Source organism: Peromyscus leucopus, chromosome 5, assembly GCF_004664715.2.
Source record: "Peromyscus leucopus breed LL Stock chromosome 5, UCI_PerLeu_2.1, whole genome shotgun sequence".
Lineage (NCBI taxonomy): Eukaryota > Metazoa > Chordata > Mammalia > Rodentia > Cricetidae > Peromyscus > Peromyscus leucopus.
Window position 1 is genome coordinate 47,893,870 of NC_051067.1, and position 23,607 is coordinate 47,917,476.

A 23,607-nucleotide genomic window follows, 5' to 3' on the forward strand; every position below is an offset into this window, starting at 1 on the left:
CAGGTTGCTGGGAATTGAACTCTGAACCTCTGGAAGAACTGTCAGTGCTCTTAACCGCTGACCCATCTCTCCAGCCCAAAAAGTTTTCTTTATACAAGGATTTCAACTAATAAATGTCAGTAAGCTGTAATAAGAAAACCATCTTTTATGTTGGTTGGGCAAAGCACTCTACTACCACTGAGCTGTTGTCTCCAACACAATGCCATCTTTTATCTTCCTTGGGGATGAGGTCAAACCAGCATTTGAGCTTCTCCCATCTGTGAGTGACATCTATTAGAAAGGCTGATGGGATCTGACCAGTCCTTGTAAAACCAAAACTGAACCAGCCTAACGATGGAGGAGGAACCCTGACCTGCTATGCTGATGCTCACCAAAGGCTTCAGAACCAATGGCGAGAGAGAGTACAGGAAGTACGGGGTTAACCAAAACTACAAAATACAACCAGTCTAACAGAATGTGCACAGTTCTCCAGGTGAAACGACACCATTCTTTCCTCACATGAAGGGAAAGGAGAAAACTTAACAGGCTACACTTGTGTGCACAGCTCTTCCATGTGTGATGTGACAATTTCTGGCTTCTAAATTAAACACACCAATTGTAAAAACCATTTTTTGAGACTAGGCAAATGTAAACAACATTTTGGCTACAGCATATTAAGGAATTGAAGAACTTGTTAACACTACTAATTAGTGACATTAACAGCACTGTGGTTATACTTTTTAAACGTCCAAGTATGTTAGTAGATTTATACTGAAATATTAAGGGGTGCACACCTTTAATCTCAGCACTCGGGAGGCAGAGCCAGGCAGATCTCTGTGAGTTCGAGGCCAGCCTGGGCTACAGAGTGAGTTCCAGGACAGGCACCAAAACTACACCAAGAAATCCTGTCTCAAAAAACCAAAAAACACGGTAGTATATGCACACACTACTATCCTGTCTGGAACTCAGAGTGTAGCTCAGACTGTGTGTTCACTTCAAGCTCCAACACTGCAAAATGAAAGAAATAACAAAACTCCGCCATCCTGTGGGTCTTTCTAGAGCCTTTTAAGCAGTGGTTCTTAACCTGTGGGTCACAACCCCTTTGAATCACTGGAAAAAACAGATATTTACATTATAATTCATAACAGTAGCAAAATTAGTAATGAAGTAGCAACAAAAATAAATTTCATGGTTGGGGTCACTATAACAAGAGTCACAGCATTAGGAAGGATGAGAACCATTGCTAACATATGAACCTAATACAAGTAAATGACCTAAGATTTTTCTATGGGATAAACTTGTTTTGTTTTTCGAGACAGGGTTTCTCTATGTAACAGTCCTGGATGTCCTGGAACTCACTCTGTAGAGAGATCCACCTGCCTCTGCCTCCCGAGTGCTGGGATTAAAGGCATGCGCCACCGCCGAAGTGGCTCAGGATAAACTTTTTTAAGTTGTCTGAACTTTTTCAAATCTGAAGAAGTTTTGGATCGTAAGAGTCCAAAGTAAGAATGATAACATATCCCACACTCTCAGAGACAAGCACTTCTTTCCTATTGGAGCTTCTAAGGAAATGTAAGGTTTGGCACTGGCTGAAAACTGCGTAAGTTTTCTGGGATCTCGGAAAAATGAACACTGGTTCCTTCGCTGGTCAGGAGATCCAAATGAAAAAGTGTGGTGGTATTGTGTTCCCCAAAATATTGTGTACTCTAATAAATTTATCTGGGGTCAGAGAACAGACAGCCACTAAATACAAAGGCTAGAAAATGGTGGCACTCACACCTTTAATCCTAGCATTCCAGAGATAGAAATCCCTCTGGATCTCTGTGAGTTCAAGGCCACATTGGAAATAGCCAAGCATGGTGACACACGCCTTTAATCCCAGAAAGCCAGCCTTTAATCCCAGGGAGTGGTGGTAGAAAGCAGGAAGATATATAAGGCGTGAGGACCAGAAACTAGAGGCATTTGGCTGGTTAAGCATTCAGGCTTCTAGTAGCAGTTCAGCTGAGAGCCATTGGGATGAGGACACAGAAGCCTCCAGTCTGAGGAAACAAGACCAGCTGAGGATCCGGCGAGGTGAGATAGCTGTGGCTTGTTCTGTCTCTCTGATCTACCAGCATGGACCCCAATAACTCGCCTCGGGTTTGATTTTATTAATAAGTACCTTTAAGATTCCTGCAACAAAGAAGTCCACTCAGAAGTCTGAATCCGTAATTCTTATCCAGTTTCAGCAGCTGCCAACAGTACTGTCTTACAAAAGGTTCTAAAGCAACATTTAGAACCCAAAAGAATCTTCAGGGTCCTGCCAGTTATCAATGTAGGACACACCCCTCCCTCAAGCTAAGGATGGAGCTCAGTGGGAGGCATGTGCTGTGATCATGAGGTGGTCCCAGCTTTAATCCTCAGCAGAGAGGAGAGGAGAGGACTAGACTCTAAAAAGCATGTGGCATTACTGAGCAACTTGGTACTGACTCAGAAGGAATTTAAATACTTAGTCCCCTCCATAAATTTAAGTGGACTGCTGAAACACCGGCCCTCCGACCACACTCTACCCAGCACCCTACAAAACAAACAACCACCCACCACTTTCAGTTGTCCTTCATTCTACCCAGCAACCAACAGGCAGGCAAGGCAGTGTGGTTGTTCAAATGGCAAGCTGTGGTGCCAGAATGAGTCCAAATTCCTCTTCTCTGGGCCTTGTTCTCCTATCTGTAAACCTGCCTTGTAGTATGGTCATGAAAATCAGCTTTGCTTTGAAGACATGAATACTTAGTGACATTTGATCATCTTTTTTTTTTAGTAATCACTACTATCTTTTACATTATACCTTATCAGAGATATAAAGGATTAGAATAATTTTTAAGAAATTACTCTGATAAATACCCTTCGTCCCACTAAATCCTTTCAAAAATATCTTTAAAGGCAAACAAGTTTCTATGACACTTCTTTGAAATACTATATTTAGATGTTTCCTTTACAGCATCTCATCTTATTTGTACAGACTAGAGCATACTTTAGTCTCCAAGATTTTGTTTCAATTTAAACACCACAATTAAGACAATGTGCTAGACTTTCCTCACTGCCACAGAGACAATTAAAAGGAATGGAAAATGTCTTTTGCTGCACAGTTTCAAGGGTTTCATCGCACAGTCTCTGGTATCTATGGAGGTCAGAAGAGGGTGCCAGATTCCCTGGAATTGGTTCATGGTTATTGTGAGCCACTACATGAATACTAGGAACCTGGGTCCTCTGTAAGAGCAGCAGGTGTTTTTACTGTTGAACCCGCCTCTCTGGCCCCAATAAAGATGTATTTTTAACAAGACAAATTTTTTTAATTATTTGAAGTTTTACCTATACTTTACAATGAAACCAACAAAATAACTAAAACATATAAAAAAACAAGATGGAGAGAACGAGCATTGGCACTGGTGGTATTGGCTTTCCAAAATGAGAAAAAAATTATTCTCTGTACATCATCAATAAATACAGTTTTCCAGGCATAGTAATACACATCTGTAGTCCCAATATTTGGTACACAAAGGGAAACTTTTGGTACTACAAATTTGGTACTAACTGCTCTACATTCCAGGTGCCAGGACAGCAAGGACTACATAACAAGATCCTGTGTGTTCCCCCACATACACACTTATCCTACCACCCCTAAAAGAAAAAAACTGAAGAGACAGTTCAGCAGCCAATACTCACTCCACTTGCAAGGTATCCACCCACTGGCCTCTTCTGGCCTCCACGAGCACTAGATATGCATGTGGGGCACCGACATATGCAGGCAGGCAAAAACCCTCACGCATAACAAATAATAAATATTAAAGGCCAAAAACTTTTAAAATATTTGTTCTATTTATTTGTATTTGGGCAGGCACAGGCTTGCCACAGCTCTATGGAAGTTTCAGGAATGGGTTCTCTTCCACCTGATGGGTCACCAGAGATGGAAAGCAGATCACAAACAAAAACAGATCTCTTCTTCTACCTGGAACAACTACAAGATTACCTAGCCAATGCTGATATAGAAATGTACTGAATGTACTCTAGAACAGTGTACTGCAACTATTAAACTGAAGACAGGAACAACATAGAAGATCTATGCCTGTTCCTAAGATCCCTATCAGAAGGGTCAGCAGTCATTCCTTCATTGTGAATCTTGTCTCCCATTACCCTCATTTGGTAAACTGAAAGACCAAATCAAAAAGATGACTCCAAGTAAGAGACTAGGTGCAGTGGCTCAAGCTTGCAAACCCAGTATGTGAAAGGGGTAGCAGGAAGATGAATCAAGCTTATCCTCAACTATACACAGAGTTTGAGGCCTGCCTGAGGTTCATTAAAACCCTATCTCATCGTGGTTCATACAGAAACCCCCAACTAGTCGAAGCGTCGGAGGAGCGTTCAACCACAAAAATCAACTCTGTATCACATTCGCTCCCCAGGGTCAGGACCATCTCAGAAGGAGACAAGGAAGGACTGCAGCAAAACAGCACCTTCTGGAGATGACAGAACAACTGTGCTCATAGGCTCACAGCTGTGTGGCTGCTTGCACAAGACCTGCATAAGAGCAAGCCAGTCAGCATTCCAGCATGAAGCGGGCAGAGGCTCATAAGCCCATACCCCTAGGTGAGGAGCTATGGCTTCTGGGGGGAGGGAAGGTCATTTTGCTTTAAGGTTGTGGCTCCTGGTAGGTCAACCATATTCTGGTGGATGGCCCCACACCCAATATCTAGACAGCACAAATGGGTTATTTTAAAAAGGAATGAAGCTGAGGGAAATGAGGTAACAAGGATCTGGAAGGAGTTAGGGTGAGGAGTGGGGTTGGTGAATACTGTATGAATATCTCAAAAGAATAAAAACCCCAACTTTAGAGGAATCAAATGAAAAGTGAAAATAAATCAGCTAGAGAGGCTTTACTCTTTGGGAAATACCTAGATCCTAAACACCTTGTTCTGCTTCCTACAACCAAGCTTAATGAGCTCCAGGTACCCAGCTTAGACTTCACCAAGCCATGGGATAACTTGGAAACTACCTAGTCCCCTAAGCATCTAAAAGGCAGTTAAGATCAACCACAAAGAATGTGTTTATTCGAGGTGTAGTCTAGACATAGTTGGTCTGCACCAGAACACAATTTCCATCTTCATCAAATTCCAATGTAGTAAAGAGTAGACAGAAATCCCATTTTAGAAAGAAAGCTAAAGGGCTGGATCATTTTACTAAGCTAAGGAGGCAGAGGAGAGTAGAATAATACCTCCAAACAAACTGCACCTTAATCCACAGAATATGTGAAAATGTCACATTACCTATCAAGGGAAAATCTAAAATTGTAGAATGAACTAAGGTTGTTCATCAGCTGAATGTGGAATGCAATGATCATGATGAATACAGCCCAAAACAAAATCATAAACTTACTTAAAACATTATGAGATAATTTTGTGATTTTTGTGGTTTGTAACCTGATTGCATGGTTCACAAGTGTGACTTTTGTAGATGACAACATTGTGTTACAACAGCAAAAGACTAGACACAATATTATCATATGGATCCTTATTCTTGAGAAGAGGAAGCTGGATAAACAAAGAGGTGGTGTCAGAGGTGGAAATATCAATAGAAAAGGAATTGTTTTGAGGAGCTGAAGAGATGGTTGAGGAGTTAAGAGCACTAGCTGCTCTAGAGGACCTAGTTCAATTCCCAGCATCCACATGGCAGCCCACAACCTTCTGTAACTCCAGTTTGGGGGTTTCTGATGCGCTCTTCTGGTCTTCTTGGGTACTACATGCATGTAGTACACATATACATTCAGGCAAAAACCCATATCCACAATAAAATAAAATTTTTATTTTTAAAAACTGGGATGGAGGGCAAAGATACTGTAATTGTGTTTAGCCTCCAAAGCTGCAAAAGGCAAGGAACATAAGTTGTCCCTGGAAGACAAACGAGTCCAGTAAGAGTCATGTATGACTTCTGACCTCCAGAAATCTGAGCTAATGGAGTCTGCTGTTTTTAACAGCAACTGAATTATAGAATATAAGTACCAGGCCAGGTATGGTGGCCCGTGCCTTTAATCCCAACATCAGGCAGCAGAAGCAGCAAATCTCTGTGAGTCTGGGTACAAAGTTAGTTCCAAGACAAGACTGTCACACAAAGAAACCCTGTCTTAAAAACACACACACACACACACACACACACACACACACACACACACACACACGAAAAAAAAAGAGTATATGTACCTAAATTTTAGCAATGACACTTATAAAAATCTGTCTCATTCATGCCTCAAAATTTAGCTAATATAGTTTTACATAAATTCTTCACTCCTAAAAAAAATTAAACAGTAATTAATCCTAAATTTAAACTTATTTTGAGTCAGTGAGAAAGCTCAATGGATAAGGGATTTGCCATGCAAAGTTGTCCTCTGGCTTCCACATGAGCCACAAGGTGAGCTTTCGTGTGTACACACACACACACACACACACACACACACACACACACACACACACACACCACACACAATATTCAAACTGATAACAGATACTACATGTGATCTTAGCCAAAAGGCTGAGAAACCATACATAGTATTAAGTAAATATTTTTTAACTTCTTATTTTTGGGCCGGGGGTGTCTTTTAATTGGTAGAGTGCCTGTCTAATGTGTAAGAAGTCCTGGGTTTGATTCCTAGCACCACATAAAAGGGTATGGTGTCCATGCTTGTAATCCCAGCACTTAGAAGGCACAGGGAAGAGTATCAGGATTTTAGTAGTGGTAGAGCAGGATACCACTTAATATCACCATTCAAGAAGCAGACGTAAATGGACTTCTGTGAGGCCAGTCAGTCCCAGGCCAGCCAGAGCTACATAGTTAAGACTGTCTCAAGAAAACAAAAACAATCTCTTATCCAAAGCTCTTTCAGTTAGAGTACAATCTAGGATACTTAAGTTTCTCTCTCTAAAAATAAAAAAAAATAAAGACCACTTCACACTCTTTTAAATTACAATTTATTTGTCTACCAACCAAGAAAGTAACATGCCCTTGACTTGGCTTTGTCTTTTTTGAAACAGGATCTCACTTTGTAATCCAGGATTGTTTCAAATTTACTATGTGGCCCAGGCAGGTCTCAAACTCACATTCCTATGCCAATACAACTTGTAGAAGTTGATTGTTTTAATTTACAGGTTCATTTTCTAGCACAAAAACTTTATTTATGAAAATTTAATAGAACACTTTCTAAATTTTTCTACTTCCCATAACCTCTTAAATAAAAATGGGATATATTTAAAGCTTGATAATTCATGATCTACATTTTAAAAAGGAACATAAAGCATAATAAGCAATAATACATGTGTCTCCTAAAGTATCTGTTTTTCCTGAAGTATCTGATTCCAGCTCTCATTTGTACCCATTTCTGCCACTCCCTAGCTTATACATATATAGTCACTCACAAGCGTGTGTGCATGAACACTTTCATAAGCATGTACCTACACACATATACACACACACAAAGTAAATGAATTTTTTAATTTATTATTAATTTGTGTTTATGTATTATGCATGTATGCATGCTATGGAGGCCAGAATAACTTCAAAAGCCCACATAGCTGAAGTTAAAGAAACCAAACTCAGGTCCTCTGAAGACCAGGAAGGGACTAACCACTGAGCCATCTCTCCTACCCCTCAAACTCTTCAAAGCCTTGCTTTCCTTTTCCTCTCTTTTAAAAAACCAACTTTGAAGCAGGAAAAGTTTTCTCAGAATTAAATCCACTGTAGTTTATTTTTAATGTATTTTCAAATGACTTCTAATTTTTAGGAGAACCGGGTAATTTATTTAAGAATGTTTAATACCACTAAGTAAATAAATTCTAGATTCAAAACTTGTTTCCAATGAAGCTATCAAAAGGTCATTAAACAGCCACAACTTTCTGACTTACTTATAATTAGGCAGCAGGGCTCAGTGTACTAACTGAAGTGAAGCTCTATGATCAATTTAATGTGTGCCTGTGGGCACATCACTCAGCATCTCTGCATTTGCTTCTTCAACCATAAAAAGAGAAAAATGCTGCTGTCCTGCCTCAGAGGTATGTTCTAAGAAATAACTAATGACTACAGAACTTAAAACATTACAGAATCAGAGCGTTAAGGAATCCCTTTAAACCATATACTCGGGACCTAAAGCATCCATCTTTGAGACAGACACTGGTCTGTCTCAAAATTAACCTTTCAAGAATACTACATATAGCTGAGTGGTGGTAGTGTATGCCTTTAATCCCAGCACTCGGGAGGCAGAGCTAGGTGGATCTCTGTGAGTTCGAGGCCAGCCTGGTCTCCAAAGTGAGTTCCAGGAAAGGTGCAAAGCTACAGAGAAACCCTGTCTCAAAAAACCAAAAAACCAAAAACAAACAAACAAACAAACAAAAAAAAAACTACATACATACATCAAAGATTCCGAGAACAACCAGAAGTTTTGTTTGTTTGGTAGGTACTGGAGAGCTAACATAGGACAAGCTCCCTATAACTGAACTATACCACTGGGTATTCCCTTTTCTTATGAGACAAGTGACTGGCTATACTTGAGATCCTCCTGCCTCAGCTTCTCAAGTGCACCAGCACTTGTGATCACACTGTGCTCGACCAAGGATATCTGAGAAGTGGCCACCCAATAAAAGGGCCTCCTCTGTTAATCCTCGTGGCTTACCTTAGGGGCAATCCCTTACAACTGGACTTCATTAGTAACAGCTGCAAAATCACTTCACAAGACTGTTAAGACTCTGTACACATTATAGATCCTCAAAGAGTATTCACTCCTAGTAGCACTAGACATTCAAATCAACTAACAATACCAAACACTACTCTAAGTCAGGCCTTCACAGTAGTACCCTGTACGTTCTTTGGTTAAAAAAAACGAAAAAAAGAAAGAAAAAGACACGCTGAATGTGAATAAAACCTTGCTAAAGTCATCAAAAAGAATGACTGGTCTGTATGAGGCTGCCCACCATGTTACATACTGTAATCCAGGCACATGGAAGGTAGAAGCAAGTCATCATCCTTGACTACAAAGGGAGTTTTAGTTATACACGACCTTGTCTCAAAATAACAGAAGGCCAGTTAGGAAGGTTCAGCCATAAAAGCACTTGCCACCAAGCTCAATCCCTGTATTCACACAGTGGAAGAGAGGAACAGACTCAGCAAAGTTGTTCTCTGACCTCCACACACTCATCCTCACAGACAGAAGATGGACACATACACACATATTAATAAGCAAACTAACCAACTACAAAGTGTGTTGAGGCCAGAAACTATTCCCTCTTCCCAGTAAATATATGTCCCCTTTCTCCTAACTTGGGCCACACTGTTCCAGCATAGCCTGGGCTAGAGCAAAACCCTGGTTCAAGGGGGAAGAGGGGCTAAGGGGACTGGAGGGGAGTGGAGCACAGTCCTTAGAATAAAGAAATCTGGCTGTATTTACCTTCCACCACTGAACACTGTCTTGTAGAATTTAGAGCATAAAACCAAAAACAGATGGGTATGGTAGCTCAGGAGGCAGAGGCAGGCGGATCTCTGAGTTTGAATCCAGGCTAGTCTACAAAGGACAACCAGGGATACATAGAGAACCCTGCCTTGAAAAGACAAAAAAGAAAAAAAAAAAAACAAACCCACAAGGTTTTAACTTTTAACCATAAAATTGCCATCAGAATGAATTTTGGTCAGAACAACAAAACTTGAGTCACTATATAACCCTAAAAAGGATTTAAATTCCCAAAACTTAAATATTCTTCTCTAGAACCTATAATCCAGCTGATGAGATGCTTAGCTGACAAAGGCACTTGCCATCATCTGAGGATCTGAATTTGATCACTGGTACCCACACAGTGGAAGGATAAAACCAAATACCATAACTTGTCCTCAAATCTCCACACAAGCATCACAGCATGTGTGCACACACAGAGACATATAAAAATGTAATTTTGATATTTTGAAACTAGTAATAGGAGCTACAATATACTAAGAGTCAGCCAGGTGGTGGTGGCACACACCTTTAATCCTAGCATTCGGGAGGCAGAGGCAGGTGGATCTCTGAGCTCGAGGTCAGCCTGGTCTACAGAATGAGTTCCAGGACAGCCAGGGCTACACAGAGAAACCTTGTCTCAAAAAACAAAAACTTGTGTGTGTGTGTGTGCGCGCGCGTGCGTGCGCGCGCGATGTAGTAATCACTGTTATTACATTTAGTCACCCCCAACAAGCCCTTAGGATTAGTACTTAACTAACTTCACATGTGGATGCTAGCCATCTTAGAAACTGCATACAATATGGTAAACCCAAGCTACAACTCAATCCCAAAAAGTTCTAATAACTCCTCACTGAACCAGCTTATAAAACAGTTCGTGCTCTTAGCAGTGGACTGGCCTCTCAGCACCTAACCAAGTACCCTGTAAAGTATTTTCAATGTACTTTTAACTTAATACATCTACAACTTTGTTCAACAGTGATTTTTATCCCCATTTTGAAAAAAAAAAAAAAAAAAAAAAAAAAAAAAAAAAAAAAATGAAACTAATAATTTACTTTCATCTCAAAAAACTGTACCTAAATTTCAGCAACCAATAAAGAAAGACCTCTTCTATGTCCCAGCCATATACCTTTAATCACTAACACCACTTACTGGGCATTTTTTAAATGATATCTTAAATATCAGTGTAAGTAAATCTTTTCTCTGTATGTCTTTTGCTGAAAAGTTCAATAGCTTCAAATGTTCATTTCTGCTATCAAAGTGATTACATTTTCTCTTTTGTTTTTTCAAAACAAAAATTTATTGTGTACACTGCAGGAGAGCAATCAGCTAGGTAGCACTCAGAGCCAAAAGCATCATTTTCAATGAAGCTTATTAAGTAGTCATCAATAACCATGCTCTGGATAAGCAATTGTGTTCTGAAGTCACATGTTTTCAAACCTGGGCCTAGAGGTATAGCTCAGTGGTGAGAGTACTTGTATGCACAAGACCTTGTGTCTGACCCCCTACAGTACTCTGTTGTGTTTATCTAAATTGTTCTATTACCAATAAACACTCAGGCGTCAGATATTGGGGTTAAAACCTAATAGATCAAAGAAGCAGTGGAGGAGCAACCAGCTGACCTTCTTGCCACACTTCCCAGATTGAAGAAACCTTGAACTCTCAAGTCCCTCTGTATTCCTTCCTGTGCATCTCCTAGATTCTCTATGGCTAATTCCAGTCAGCTAGTTGCTGGCCCTGCCCCCTGATTCAAGATCAAGATTAACTTTATTAACACAGTGTCTCAAGGTGATCAAATATCCTGCAAAAGTACTCATCCCACACAAAAAAAAGACTTAAATTTTTGGATACAATAGCAGACCTGGGCCAGGGATATGTCATTTCCCACAACCCACTTAACAAGTACATATGGGAGTACGTTTGCAATTCTAGCACTCCTGTGGCAAAATGGGAGGCAGGGACAAGTAGAGGCCTTTCTTTAACAAGATGGAACACCCTGAAGTTGTCCTCTGACCTCCCTGTGTGCACACTAACATAAAAACACACACAAACTTTTCAACTAAAAAGTTGTTTTAAAAGAGTAGTAACAGAACATTTATACAGTAATTCAGATATCCTAGAATTACACTGCCAAAGTTCCCAAACTACAATCTAAGAGACTACAAGTCAAGGATAGCTGTGGCACTTAGGAGGCTGAAGCTGGAGGACAACAACACGAGGAGAGAGAAAATACCTTAAATAAGAAGTCTGTCTAGAGCAGTGGTTCTCAACCTGTGGGTCACAACCTCTTTGGAGATTGAACGGCCTTTTCACAGGGGTCTCCTAAGACTATCAGAAAACAAAGATATTTACAATTTATAACAGTAACAAAATTACAGTTATGAAGTAGCAACGAAAGTAATTTTATGCTTGGGGATTACCACAACATGAGGAACTCTTTTAAAGGGTCGCAGCTTTAGGAAGGTTGAGAACCATTGGTCTAGAATGTATATCCAACCAGTGGTCCAACACAAAATCATAAACTTACTTTAAAACATTGAAACTGGGACTGGTGAGATGGCTCAGTGAGTAAGGCCAGTGCTGCCAAACTTGATGACCTGAGTTCCATCCTGAACCCACAGGTAGAAGCAGAGAACTGACTCCTACAGGTTGTCCTCTGACCTCTGTACACACATAATGGCACATTCAACCCCCACAAACATACACATCATACATGCATGCATGCGTACACACACAAATAAAAAAATAAAAATAACAAATAAATTTTGCAATTATATGTGTCCAAGGCACACTGTAACCTGACACTTAGAGTAGTATAAGACTTCACACAGAATTATCTTTCTCTTAAATGAGCTAATTTGTAACAGAAGGATGTACAGATTATTTCCTGTTAGACTTTGATCTTTACAAATCAATAATAATGGTCCAAAAAAGAAACCTCTCAACCTCCTTATCACCAAACACTAAAATTTACCTGGACAAATACCACACCACCCAAGGTAATGTCTTGCCTTATACTGATCTCCAACTATATCTATCCTGAATCAATAGGCAGTATTCTGTGAAAAACTCACTAGGACAAATGAATGACTGTGCAAAGTGTAAAGGCAAATACATATTAACTTGTACATATATGCTTCAAAATCACACTTGAAATTTTCCAGTGATTTTTGAAATTATTTCATGAGGGCTAGAGAGATGACTCAGCAGTTAAAAGCACTGCTCCTGTGGAGGATTCCAGGTTCAATTCCTACCACTCACATTGTGGCTCACAACCATCTCTAATTGTAGTTCCAGGGAATCAAACAGCCACTCGTGACATCTGAGGACACCAGGCATGTATGTGGCACACAAGCACACATGCATGCAAAATATTCATACACATAAAATAAAAAACTTTTAATTACTTTATGAAATATTCCCATGAAATCCAAGATTAATTTTAATTAATCTTGTAAAAAACAGATTTGGGGGAATTGTAAGAGTAAACATGGGACTGAAGAAATGATTCAAGTTAAGCATACTTGCTGCTCTTGCAAAAGACTGCAAGAGGATCAGCTCCTAGCACCCATATTAGGACATGTCAGAAAGCTCACAATCACCTGTTAACTCTAGCTCCAGGAGATCCAACACCATCTTCTGGCCTTTGTAGGCATCTAGACATGCTTACATACATACATACATACTTACATACATACATATACACACACACCTCAAAGTAAACACACCCAAAAGTAAACATATGTATTTTATGCAAATGGTGTTTTAGAAATAATGGGATAAAATCATGTTGTGACTGGCAGTGATCTGAACAAAACACAACTAGAATGTGAGTACTGACATTTAGTTATGTGTCTTTAGTGGTAAGAGAAGAGCACACAAGCTCCTGAAGAGATGAGCAGTTCAGTTAACAAAAATCTATGCCCAACTGTCCTGCAGGTTCCAGCACGATCCTAATGAAAGCTACAGCTACTCTCCTCTGGAAAATACATGATAAGATGAAATTCTGTGTGACTGTGAGGAGAGGTTTACAGATCTCTAAAATCCACCCATGCTTGCACTTCCTAAGTATATGCAAGCACTGATTAAGATTGCTAGGACTCAGCCCAGAGTGAAGTGAGGGAAAAGAACGCTATTTTCTTTTCTTTTTAGGGTGCAAAATGGTCTCACCATAGCCCAAGCAAGCCTCAAGCTCACAGCAATTGTCTTCCACCATACATGGGGCAAGTATTACTATATACAGTTCCTCTTTTTCACCTTTTATTACACCTCTTGCTTCTATAACCAATTAGAAAATACAATCCTCAGCATAGCCAACTGAGCTCCTAAAATAAGGTTTCTTGATCTAAACTTGCATAAACTCTTTACCCTACTTTCCCCAAATGTGAATGCTATCTGTAATTTTAGTATGAAAATGATCAGATTTCTTAAAAATCATACTATTTTTCATAGGAAAATCTCAATGTCTTTTAAGTTTCCACTTAAAAGAAAAATAAATTTAATAACTTTAAACATTCCAATTAGTAACATCAAATGGACTATACTGCTTAATTGTTTAAGAGGTAACAGATATTCTCTCATTTTGATATAAATCATTTTTATGAAAGTATTTTAATCATCTGGGAACAAAAGCTAACTCATTTATAGGTTTTGTTCTGTGTCCATTAGGTTTAATGCATGCTAAGCCAAAACTGCAGTAGTGGCTTATTTTCCTTAGTCTCACTCAAGTTACAACTGAAACTGATACTTTGCACTTAGGCAATAAAAATTTCAAATTATCACAGCATTTCATATTTTACCAAAAACTACATCTTCCACATTCTACAATCATTTACCTATCAACTATTAAAGATGGGAATGGTGACACACACCTTTAATCCTAGCATTTGAGAGGCAGAGACAAGTAGCTCTGTAGATATCATCTTCCACAGAATAATAAAATACTAGCACAGAGTTTCAACTGTCCAGAAGAGTTACTATTCTGCCCCATGACAGCAGAAAGAAGACAGTATGTCTCCTCTCCAGGAATGTGTTCCTGCCAGGTGTGGTAGCACATAGCTGTAATCCCAGTACTTGGGAGAGCAGGAAAATCAGAACTCAAGGTCATCCTTGGCTACATACCTAGTCTTAGGCCAGCTTGGGTGAAGTGAGGCCCTGTCTTAAAAAACTACTATTTTCTGCTGTAGAACTGGGTAACTACTATAAAAATGGGTATGTTAGCCAGGCGTGGTAGCTGACATTTAATCCCAGCATTCAGGAGGCAGAAGCCACCCTGGTCTACAGAGTGGGTTACAGGGCAGCCAGGGCTGTTACACAGAAAAACCCTGTCTTGAAAAACAAACAAGCAAAATAGGGGTAGGTCAATAAAAGGTAGGAAGTACCACTGGTCCTGGCTAGATGAAAGGCTGTCACCATTAAAAAACAGCAGGGTAACAATGGCACCTAGTGTTACACCTCCAGGCATGCCAGTGTGACTGCATTTGCACTATCCCCACAAAATAACCATGAACAAGAAAATTGCTAAGTAGTGAAGAGCACTTGCTGCTCTTGCAGAAAAGAGTCAGGTTCAGTTCCCAACACCCATATGGCCACTCACAATCACCTGGAACTCCAACACCAAGAGATCTGACACCCTCTTTGGGCCTCTGCAGGCACTACATACACGTGGTACATACATGTAAGCAAACATTCATACACAAAATAAATTTAAAAATTTAAAAAAAAAAAAGAGCTGGGGTCATGGTGATATATCACCTTTAATCTCAGCACTTGGGAGGCACAATCAGGCAAATTCATCTCTATGAGTTCAAGGCCAGACAGGTCTACATAGCACGTTCTGTGCCAGCAAAGGCTATACATAGTAAAACTCTGTCTCAAAAATAAAACACAATTAAAATAAAAATAAAAGGAAAGAAAGAAAAGTTGCCAAAAGGTAAAAGAACATGTCTGTTGTGAAAATTTGTAACTACAATCACATCATGTACTCCATGGATGTCTCCTTGGATCAAACTTGTCAACAAGAATGTGTTCAAAGATGCCAGGCGGTGGTGGTGCACGCCTTTAATCCTAGCACCCAGGAGGCAGAGGCAGAAGGATCTCTGTGAGTTCGAGGCCAGCCTGGGCTACCAAGTGAGTTCCAGGAAAGGCGCAAAGCTACACAGAGAAACCCTGTCTCGAGAAACCAAAAAAAAAAAAAGATGTGTTCAAAGACACTAGTCTCAAGTGTAGGACTGACTGGAAGCCAGGGCCAAGTGCCGAGAGAGTATTAAGCAAGAACAAATGGTTCATTCAAAAGCTTCAATTTTACATGATTTTTGGTCATTAAAAACATAGAGGAGCTGAACACCCAGGCCAACTGGTAGAGTGCTTGCCTGTCATTGCTGGGCCCAGGGTTCAAAACCAAGCACTGCGTAAGTTAACAGAGGTGGGTGAGATGGCACATGTCTGTAAACCTAACTTGAGGAAGGTGGAAGCAGGAAGATTAGGAGTTCTAGGTCATTGTCAGCTTTAGCAAGTTGAAAGCCAACCTGAGCTACATGACACCCAACTCTAAAATAAAATACTAGTAAGTAATAGTAGTAACAGTAACAGTTGCAACAATAGTAGTAAAATGACAACCTGTGGCTGCTCACTGCACTATCAACATATTGACATGCTCAGAGGTGGATGAAAAGTGAGGGAGGAAATTAGGAATTGAATGTGCCATGAAAATTCAGCACAAATCAAAATTTTTAACTCTACACTAAAAAGTCACTAAGCATGATATGTCTGTACTTTGTTTCAAGCCACATTTCACAGAGCAATACGAGACTTTTTTTACTAGTACAGAATGTAAATGCTTATTTCCAAAAGCAGCCACCATCATCTTACCACCGTCCTTTAATAAAATAGCTTCATCTCCGATGGCTCCTATCCTCCCCTCTGCTACTAGCGTTTTTCCACAGCAGTCAGTGACCCTTTAAAATATAATCAAACTCCATCACTCTGCAGTGAGACTGCACCACTTCTCTCTGAGACCTGCAATGCTCCCTATTTCCACAGCAGTGAGAGCCAGAGTCCTCAAAATACCTCCCAGGTTCTAGGAGGGCCTGCTGTGCTCTGCCCCAAACCACATCCCTTTACCCTACCCCTTCCCACTGCTTTCCTCCCTGTTCCATACTAGCTACCCTGACCTCGAGTGCTTTGAGACCTGGCCAGCCACATGGCCATAACTGAGTGTTCAAGCACCTGTCCAAATTTCTTCTCAATGATGCCAACTCTTACACCCCACCCCAGCCTCTGAATTCTTCACCCTTGCCCTGTCCAGCCCTTTCCTTATTCCCATGCCATCTATCCCTTAAAGTAGTAATTTATCATATTTATTCCCTTTTGCTAACAAAGGGATCTTAACATATGGAATCCACAGATCCAGGAATTTCGACCTGTTTGATTCACTGATACATCCTAAAGTAGGCAGAACAGAGACTAGCATGAAATAGTGTTCAGTAAATGATGATTGCATTTTTTAAGTCTCCAGGGTCTAACAGCCACCTGTCACAACACAAACACCTGAAGGTAAATACTCAGCACCCAATAGGTTCTCACAAGTCATACTCCCTGAAAAGGAAAAGGTCCACTCCTAGGAGTTAACAGACTGAAAAATAAATATTCACTTGAGCTATCAAGATGCCTCTGCAGATAAAGGCACTTGCCACTAAGCCTGAGCTACAGAGTTGAGTTCCAGGACAGCCAGGGCTACATACAGAAACATTGTCTCAAAAAAACAAACAAACAATTAAAAAAAAAAAAAAACCCGAAAAGTTACAGAACTTTAACTAAACAGTTTTTGGAGACTGAAAATTTCAAGGCAGGGCAGTCCCATGTATCCAGTCATTGTAAGAGCTAAATGAGAGCTGGGAAAATTAAAGTACTAAGGCTGGTGACCTGAATTTTATTCTCAGAACCTATATAGAGGAAAAAGTGAGACCCAACTCACCAAGTTGTCTGACTCCAATGTACACACACACACACACACACACACACACACTCACTCTCTCTCTCTCTCTCTAATTTCTTTAAAATTATTTTTTAAAGTTTCATGTACTGTTGTGGGATGGTCTGTATGTCAAATTGCTCTGATTGGTCAATAAATAAAACACTGATTGGCCAGTGGCCAGGCAGGAAGTATAGACGGGACTAACAGGGAGGAGAATAGAGAAAACAGGAAGGCGGAGGGAGTCACTGCCAGCCTCCGCCAAGACAAGCAGCATGTGAAGACGCAGGTAAACCACGAGCCACGTGGCAAGGTATAGATTTGTGGAAATGAATTAATTTAAGCTATAAGAACAGTTAGCAAGAAGCCTGCCACGGCCATACAGTTTGTAAGCAATATAAGTCTCTGTGTTTACTTGGTTGGGTCTGAGCGACTGTGGGACTGGCGGGTGACAGAGATTTGTCCTGTGGGCCAGGCAGGAAAACTCTAGCTACAATGTACCTTGTACATGAGTACTTATTCATATGTGCATTTGTATGGGTGCACATGCACTTGAGTGCATGCACACAGGTCAAAGGTTGTCATCAGGTGCCTTCTTCAATCACTCTCTATCTTTAAAAACAATTATCACATTTATTTATTTTGTGTGTGCTTAGGAGAGGAACATACATATGTGGAAACCAGAAGGGTTCCTGGGATCAAACTCAGGTGGTCAGGCTTGGCAGCAGGCTGAGCCATCCTGCCAGGCCCTCTCCATCTTCTCTTTCTCACTTGGGGTCTCTCTCTGAACCTGGAACACACCAATTCGATCTGACTGGACTGCTAGCCCACAAGCCCCAGGATCTCCTCCCTGTCTAGTGCTGGGATTATAAACACCGCCATTCCGCTTTTTACATGGTGCTGGGGGCCACTTCAGATCCCTCCTGCTTGTGCAACAAGCACTTTATGAACTGAGCCATGTCCCCAGGTCCCTCACACAACACTTGAGAAAATTTTCAGACTAGATTGTAACTCAGCGGTAAAGTGCTTGTTTACATGTAAGAGACCCTGGCTTCAATCTCATTAGCTCGAAGGGAGGAGAGGTTCACCCCTTCATCTTCTATCACTGATCTTCTAGTCTCACTCAAACATATCACACTGTTTTTAAATTTTGAGATAAGACCTCACTAAATCACTCAGGTCAGCCTTGAGCTTACTCTGTAACCTAGGCAGCCTGAATCTGCCATTCTCCTGCCAGTCTCCAAAGTGGGTGGGATGACAGGCCTGGCAACACACCCAGCTCCAACAAACCCAAGTTTCCCTATGTACCGCCCTGTTCTGTTCCGTGTATCTGAAATGCTTTTCCCTTTGACAGTCAGCACAGATGTCAACTATACCATGACTCTTTCACTTAGCTGTCCCTCCATAGCATGTACTGCAATAGTCATATGGTGGAACAAATACTCCAGAAACTGCTTTAGTTTTCAGTCTCTTACTACACTGAGAGCAAGCCAAATGATTGATGCTACCTCATTGCACTGGCTGACACATGGAAGTAGTTCTTAAATGATGATTTATTTAAAAGAGAGAGAAGAAAAAATCCAAAGCAGAAAAGGAAGCAAAGAAAGGGAAAGGAGGAAAAGAAAGAGTATGCATGCAGACCCAGAACTGGAAAGAGGACACTTAGAACCAATCAGTGTGTTTACATGGTCCAGGCCAGTACTCACTGGAAGACAATGATACAGATGAAAAAGGCCAGACTCTTAAGTACAGCGTCTAAATCACTCATTCCCTAAATGTTCTAATGTCTAAGCCACACAACCCACTTCACTCCACAACTTACTGCAGTATATTAAGAAGGTTAGTAACATGCACAGTATAAAAAGCAGAAACACTTACAAAAAAAGCAGGAATCAACCTGACATAATTAACTGTAATTTCCATAGCCTATCTTCTAATATCTCACACTGATGCTGAAAGGTCTACCAACTGAAAGTATGAAGGGCTATTGAGATGGTTAGCCCTATGACCCTACAGTATGAGTTCAATCCTAAGGACCCATTTGATGGAAAGAGAAAAATCAAATTAAGTTGTCCTGACATCATGCAAATGTACATACACATACAAACAAATGTTTATATATTCGTCAAAAAGGAAAAAGAAAAAAAGAGAGAAAAAAAAAGGACATCAGCAACTAATACCAAACAGCAGTGTCCACAGCAACAGTAACATCAATCCTAAAGCTGGCTGCTTTTCTGTGACAAGTCACAATTCTCACAAACACACTGCAAAAACAATCTCCAGACAGAGCACACTAGTCATGACCAGGCTTTGTATAAATTAATTTTTGAAGGTTATACCGTAAGAAAACTGCTTCTAAAAGCCAGCTAACATTTAAAACAGAATATATACTTTCCTACATTTAATGACTTTTAGCCAAAGACCAAAGAATATCATTATCTCAATACACTACCACAATAAAATTCCTAGTGTCACTATTAATAAGACAAATAATTCAAACTTAAAAGCTTGCTTCAAATAAGCTTTGTTTGGCAAGGTTCAACAAACAGCATAAAATCACTCCATGGCTCAAATGTTATTCACACACATACACGCACACAAGCTACATGAAACCTTTTATTCACACACAAAATTGGGCCCGATATACTCAACACTGAATACCTTCTCTTCATTTTATTTTGATTCTTTGATAGTCGCACTATGTAGCCGAGGCTGGCCTCAAACTCACAAAGATCTGCCTGCCTCTACCTCCTTCCTACATGCTGCAATTAAAGATATATGCCACCTTTTTTTTTTTAAAGATTTATCTTTCTTATTTTTATTTATGTGTATGTGTGTGTGACTATGTAAATGAATGTTGCATGTGTGTGTGTGGGTGGTGTCGGTGGAGACCCAAAGTGAGCGTTAGACCCCTCCCTCAGAACTGGAGTTACAAGGTGGCTGTAGAACATAGGGCCGGGTACTCAACTCCCAGGAGGAAGGGCAGCAGGCCCCTATTCACTGAACCTCAGGTACTCAGGAGGAATTTATCTTTTTTACATGTAAGAAATTAAATTGCAAAAAATAAGATTTTAATACTAGCAATAGGTAATAGATTCCCCAAAATTTCCTAAACTAAAAAGAGAAAGTTCTTTATAAAGTTGGAAATTTGCTTTAACAACTTTTTTTTAACATAACTAATAAAAAGTACCTTTATTTTAAAGGTAACACACAAGAAAACTTGCATTTGTCTAATACCATGAAACTTTTAAGGCTAAAGTTTTCAGCAAACTTTCTCTTCATTGTTATTTTGATTGCTTGTTGGAGATAGTGTTTCATGTGGCCTTGGCTGGCTTCCAACTCAATTGGTAGACTAGGCTAGCTCTAGCTCACTGTATTATCCAGGCTGGCCTTGAACTACTGATCCTCCTTCCACTGCTGGGATTAACATGAATGCACCCTGATACCTGGCTTTTCTTTTTCTTAAACAGACAAGTTTTTTAAACAGGAAAAGAAAGGAATAAATAAAAAAAATCTACATCTTCAACTTAGTATAACCCTTTTAGACAAACATTTACATTCTAAGATATGTCAGGCATTACAATGGGAACTGTGACAGATTACAGCATTCCGAAAATTTATTCATCTTCCAAATATTATACATATATCAGTCAACTTAAAATTTTTTTCTCAAGTTTTCAACCAACTGCAAGGCATGCTTTTCCTAATAAACCCACTTTTCACAGATTGTACATCTGTGACTAACAAAGGGTTTCAACTCCAACATATCACTGGTTATGTTTTCATTCACATGAGAGTGAGACAGGAACTCAGTAAATAAAAACCAAGCTGTCTACAGAGCGCTAAACTAAAAAAAAAAGAAAGAAAAGAAAAAGAAAAAAAAAAACCTTTAAAAATGGACTAAACTGCTTTGTACAATAGGCAAATATTTAGGTGGCAAGAGTGTTTGCATTCTTCTACAAACAGAAGCTTTTGAAACTGTACCTGGATGCAGGTCTACATAGGCAATCCTCATTCTGGAGACAAGTGAAATTAATTAAAAAAAGAAAACAACATCCTAAAAGAACTGTCAAAAGCAGATGCCATTTACATCCTGACATGCCATCGATTACATTTCAATCCAGTAAACACACACTACTACCGTTTTCAAGCACATCTGGATTTGTAATATATTTAAAGAAAAAAAAATTCTAGTATCAAAATTCCACCAGTTAAATCTAGATATATCAGATACCCAAAGCTTTTCATACCAGTGTGGGGAAAAACAAAAACAAAAAACAAACAAACAAAAAAAAAAAACAACTTTACAAACTCTCTAAAATGACAAAAAACCACCTGTATTTTTATTGCTACGATTTTTTTATTCCACCAATACACAAACTACTTCTTAGACACATTTTTTAGAAGCTATTCTGCGGTCAACATGTTTACTTCAGAGGAACCTGGCCATCAGTTTTCCACACAACGCGACACAGCAGAGCACGTGACAACTCCAGGACCCAGAACATCAACATAAAGAAAAATGAACCACACAACCCTAAATCCCTGGAAATACAAGGTACAACAGGCCAAATCGGATCTCTAAAAGTAAAGAGCACCAAACTGCTTTAAACATCTTCAAAATTATTTTTGCTTTCTGCTTAAAATTCACGGTTCTGTCCACACGATTAAATACAATTTTCTTGCATCGGTGTTAACAGTATAGTACTGTTTCAAGAGTCAGGTTACTAGAACCGCTTTCTGTTTTATGATTTAAGACGCTTTAATTCGTGCAGTTGTTCCTAAGGTTCCATGCAAAGGCGCTGTGTGTTCTATTCGGGAGCCGCACGCACAGCTTTGGAGAGATGTCTCCTAACTGACTCCACAACTCCACGACACAGCCCGTGGATGATCGCACCAGTTGACCCTCTGTCTCCAGGGAAAAGCTCCGCACTGAGCCACTCCACACACCTGCCCCTGCAAAACTCGCAGGCCTGCCACAGCCACGGCCCCTGCACTTCCTGAATTCGAAAGCCACTCAAGCTGGTTGAGTGACGCCTTACCTTCATGGTGACTCTGGGGCCGCGATCCCCACGGCGACACCAGCTTCACCTGCACCTGGAGGGGGAAACAAAGACACCCGGTCAGTACCACCGGCACCCCCTACGCCGTCGGGGCGGGGGCGGCACCGAGTGAGGCCAGGAACCCCAGCAGGCACGCGCCATCCCAGAGCCCCTACCGCCCCCACCGCCCGCCGCTTGCCGCTCCATTGTCGCGACTCCACGGACTTTTCCCCGTCCTCCACGATGACGCCATTTCTGTCAGAAGAAAACTCACAACAAGCCCAGAGTCCGGCGCGGCCTGGAGTGCAGCTGCAGCCGTCCAAGCCCACGGAACCGCGATGCCCGGAGCTCCGGGACTGAGCCCTGAGTAAACCGGCGGGCCCTTAGGCTGCGACGGCTCGGTCCCACAGAGCCCGTCCGCGTCCCGCTCAAGCCCAGGCCCACAAGTGGGAGCCGGGGCCGGGCACCGAGGACATTCAGCTCTCAGTCCCACGGGCCAAGGCCCGCAGGGCTCCCGGTGCGGCCCGGGAAGGGCGGCTCCGGCTACGCGCCGCGGGGGGCGGGGGTCCCGGGAGGCCGAGGCCCCGCTGCGAGCGCCGACTCAGCCCCGTAGCCATCTGCCCCGCTGCGCGGCCCGGCCCGGAGCTTCCCCCACGAAAAATAATGCCCCTACCTCCGGCGTAGACGAGGTCTGAGCCCTGCGGCCAGAGTCCCCTGCTCCGCCTCCCCCCCAACACCAGCAGGCCCGGGGGAGAGATGGCGAAGAAGCTGCGGGTCCGCCGGCGGCCGGGGCTCCAGCTCCTCCTCCTCCCGTGGCGGCGACTGGTACCTTTGTTTGGCGGCCGCTCCGGCTCCCTCGCGGGGGGAGGGGGGCGACGAAAAATCCCTCCCAGACGGAGGTCCGGGCCCCGGTCTCGAAGCCCTCCCGAGGACCGCGGCGGCCGATCTTCTGCGGCTCCCTCCGGGCAGACGTCCAGGCGGTGGCCGTCGCGGCCGCAAGCTGTAGCTCGAGACTCTCCCTCCGCTCCGGCGCCCGTGCTCCTCACTCCGGACTCGACTGACGGGCAAACATCGCTTCCCCCCACCCCGGCCCCCCCTTCCCCTTCTCCCCTCCC

At 41.5% G+C, this 23,607-nt stretch overlaps 1 protein-coding gene across 6 annotated transcripts in view; it reads right to left on the reverse strand.

Moving 5' to 3' along the window:
• The window catches only part of Arid4b (AT-rich interaction domain 4B), a 121,075-nt gene extending 97,511 nt beyond the window's left edge, over positions 1-23,564 (reverse strand). For 4 of the 6 annotated variants that reach the window (XR_005091610.1, XM_028859869.2, XM_028859864.2 and 1 more), the window contains exons 1-2: positions 23,166-23,252; positions 22,493-22,547 (exon numbers count right to left, since the gene is read on the reverse strand). Coding sequence is in view for 5 of the 6 variants with exons in the window: in XM_028859869.2 (XP_028715702.1) it covers positions 22,493-22,498 (6 nt within the window). In the remaining variant the exon portion in view is untranslated. Of the gene's footprint in view, positions 1-22,492; positions 22,548-23,165; positions 23,253-23,321 lie in introns of those variants that run through there. The other 2 variants (XM_028859874.2, XM_028859858.2) reach the window with 1 other exon arrangement.
• Positions 23,565-23,607: the final 43 nt, after the last annotated feature.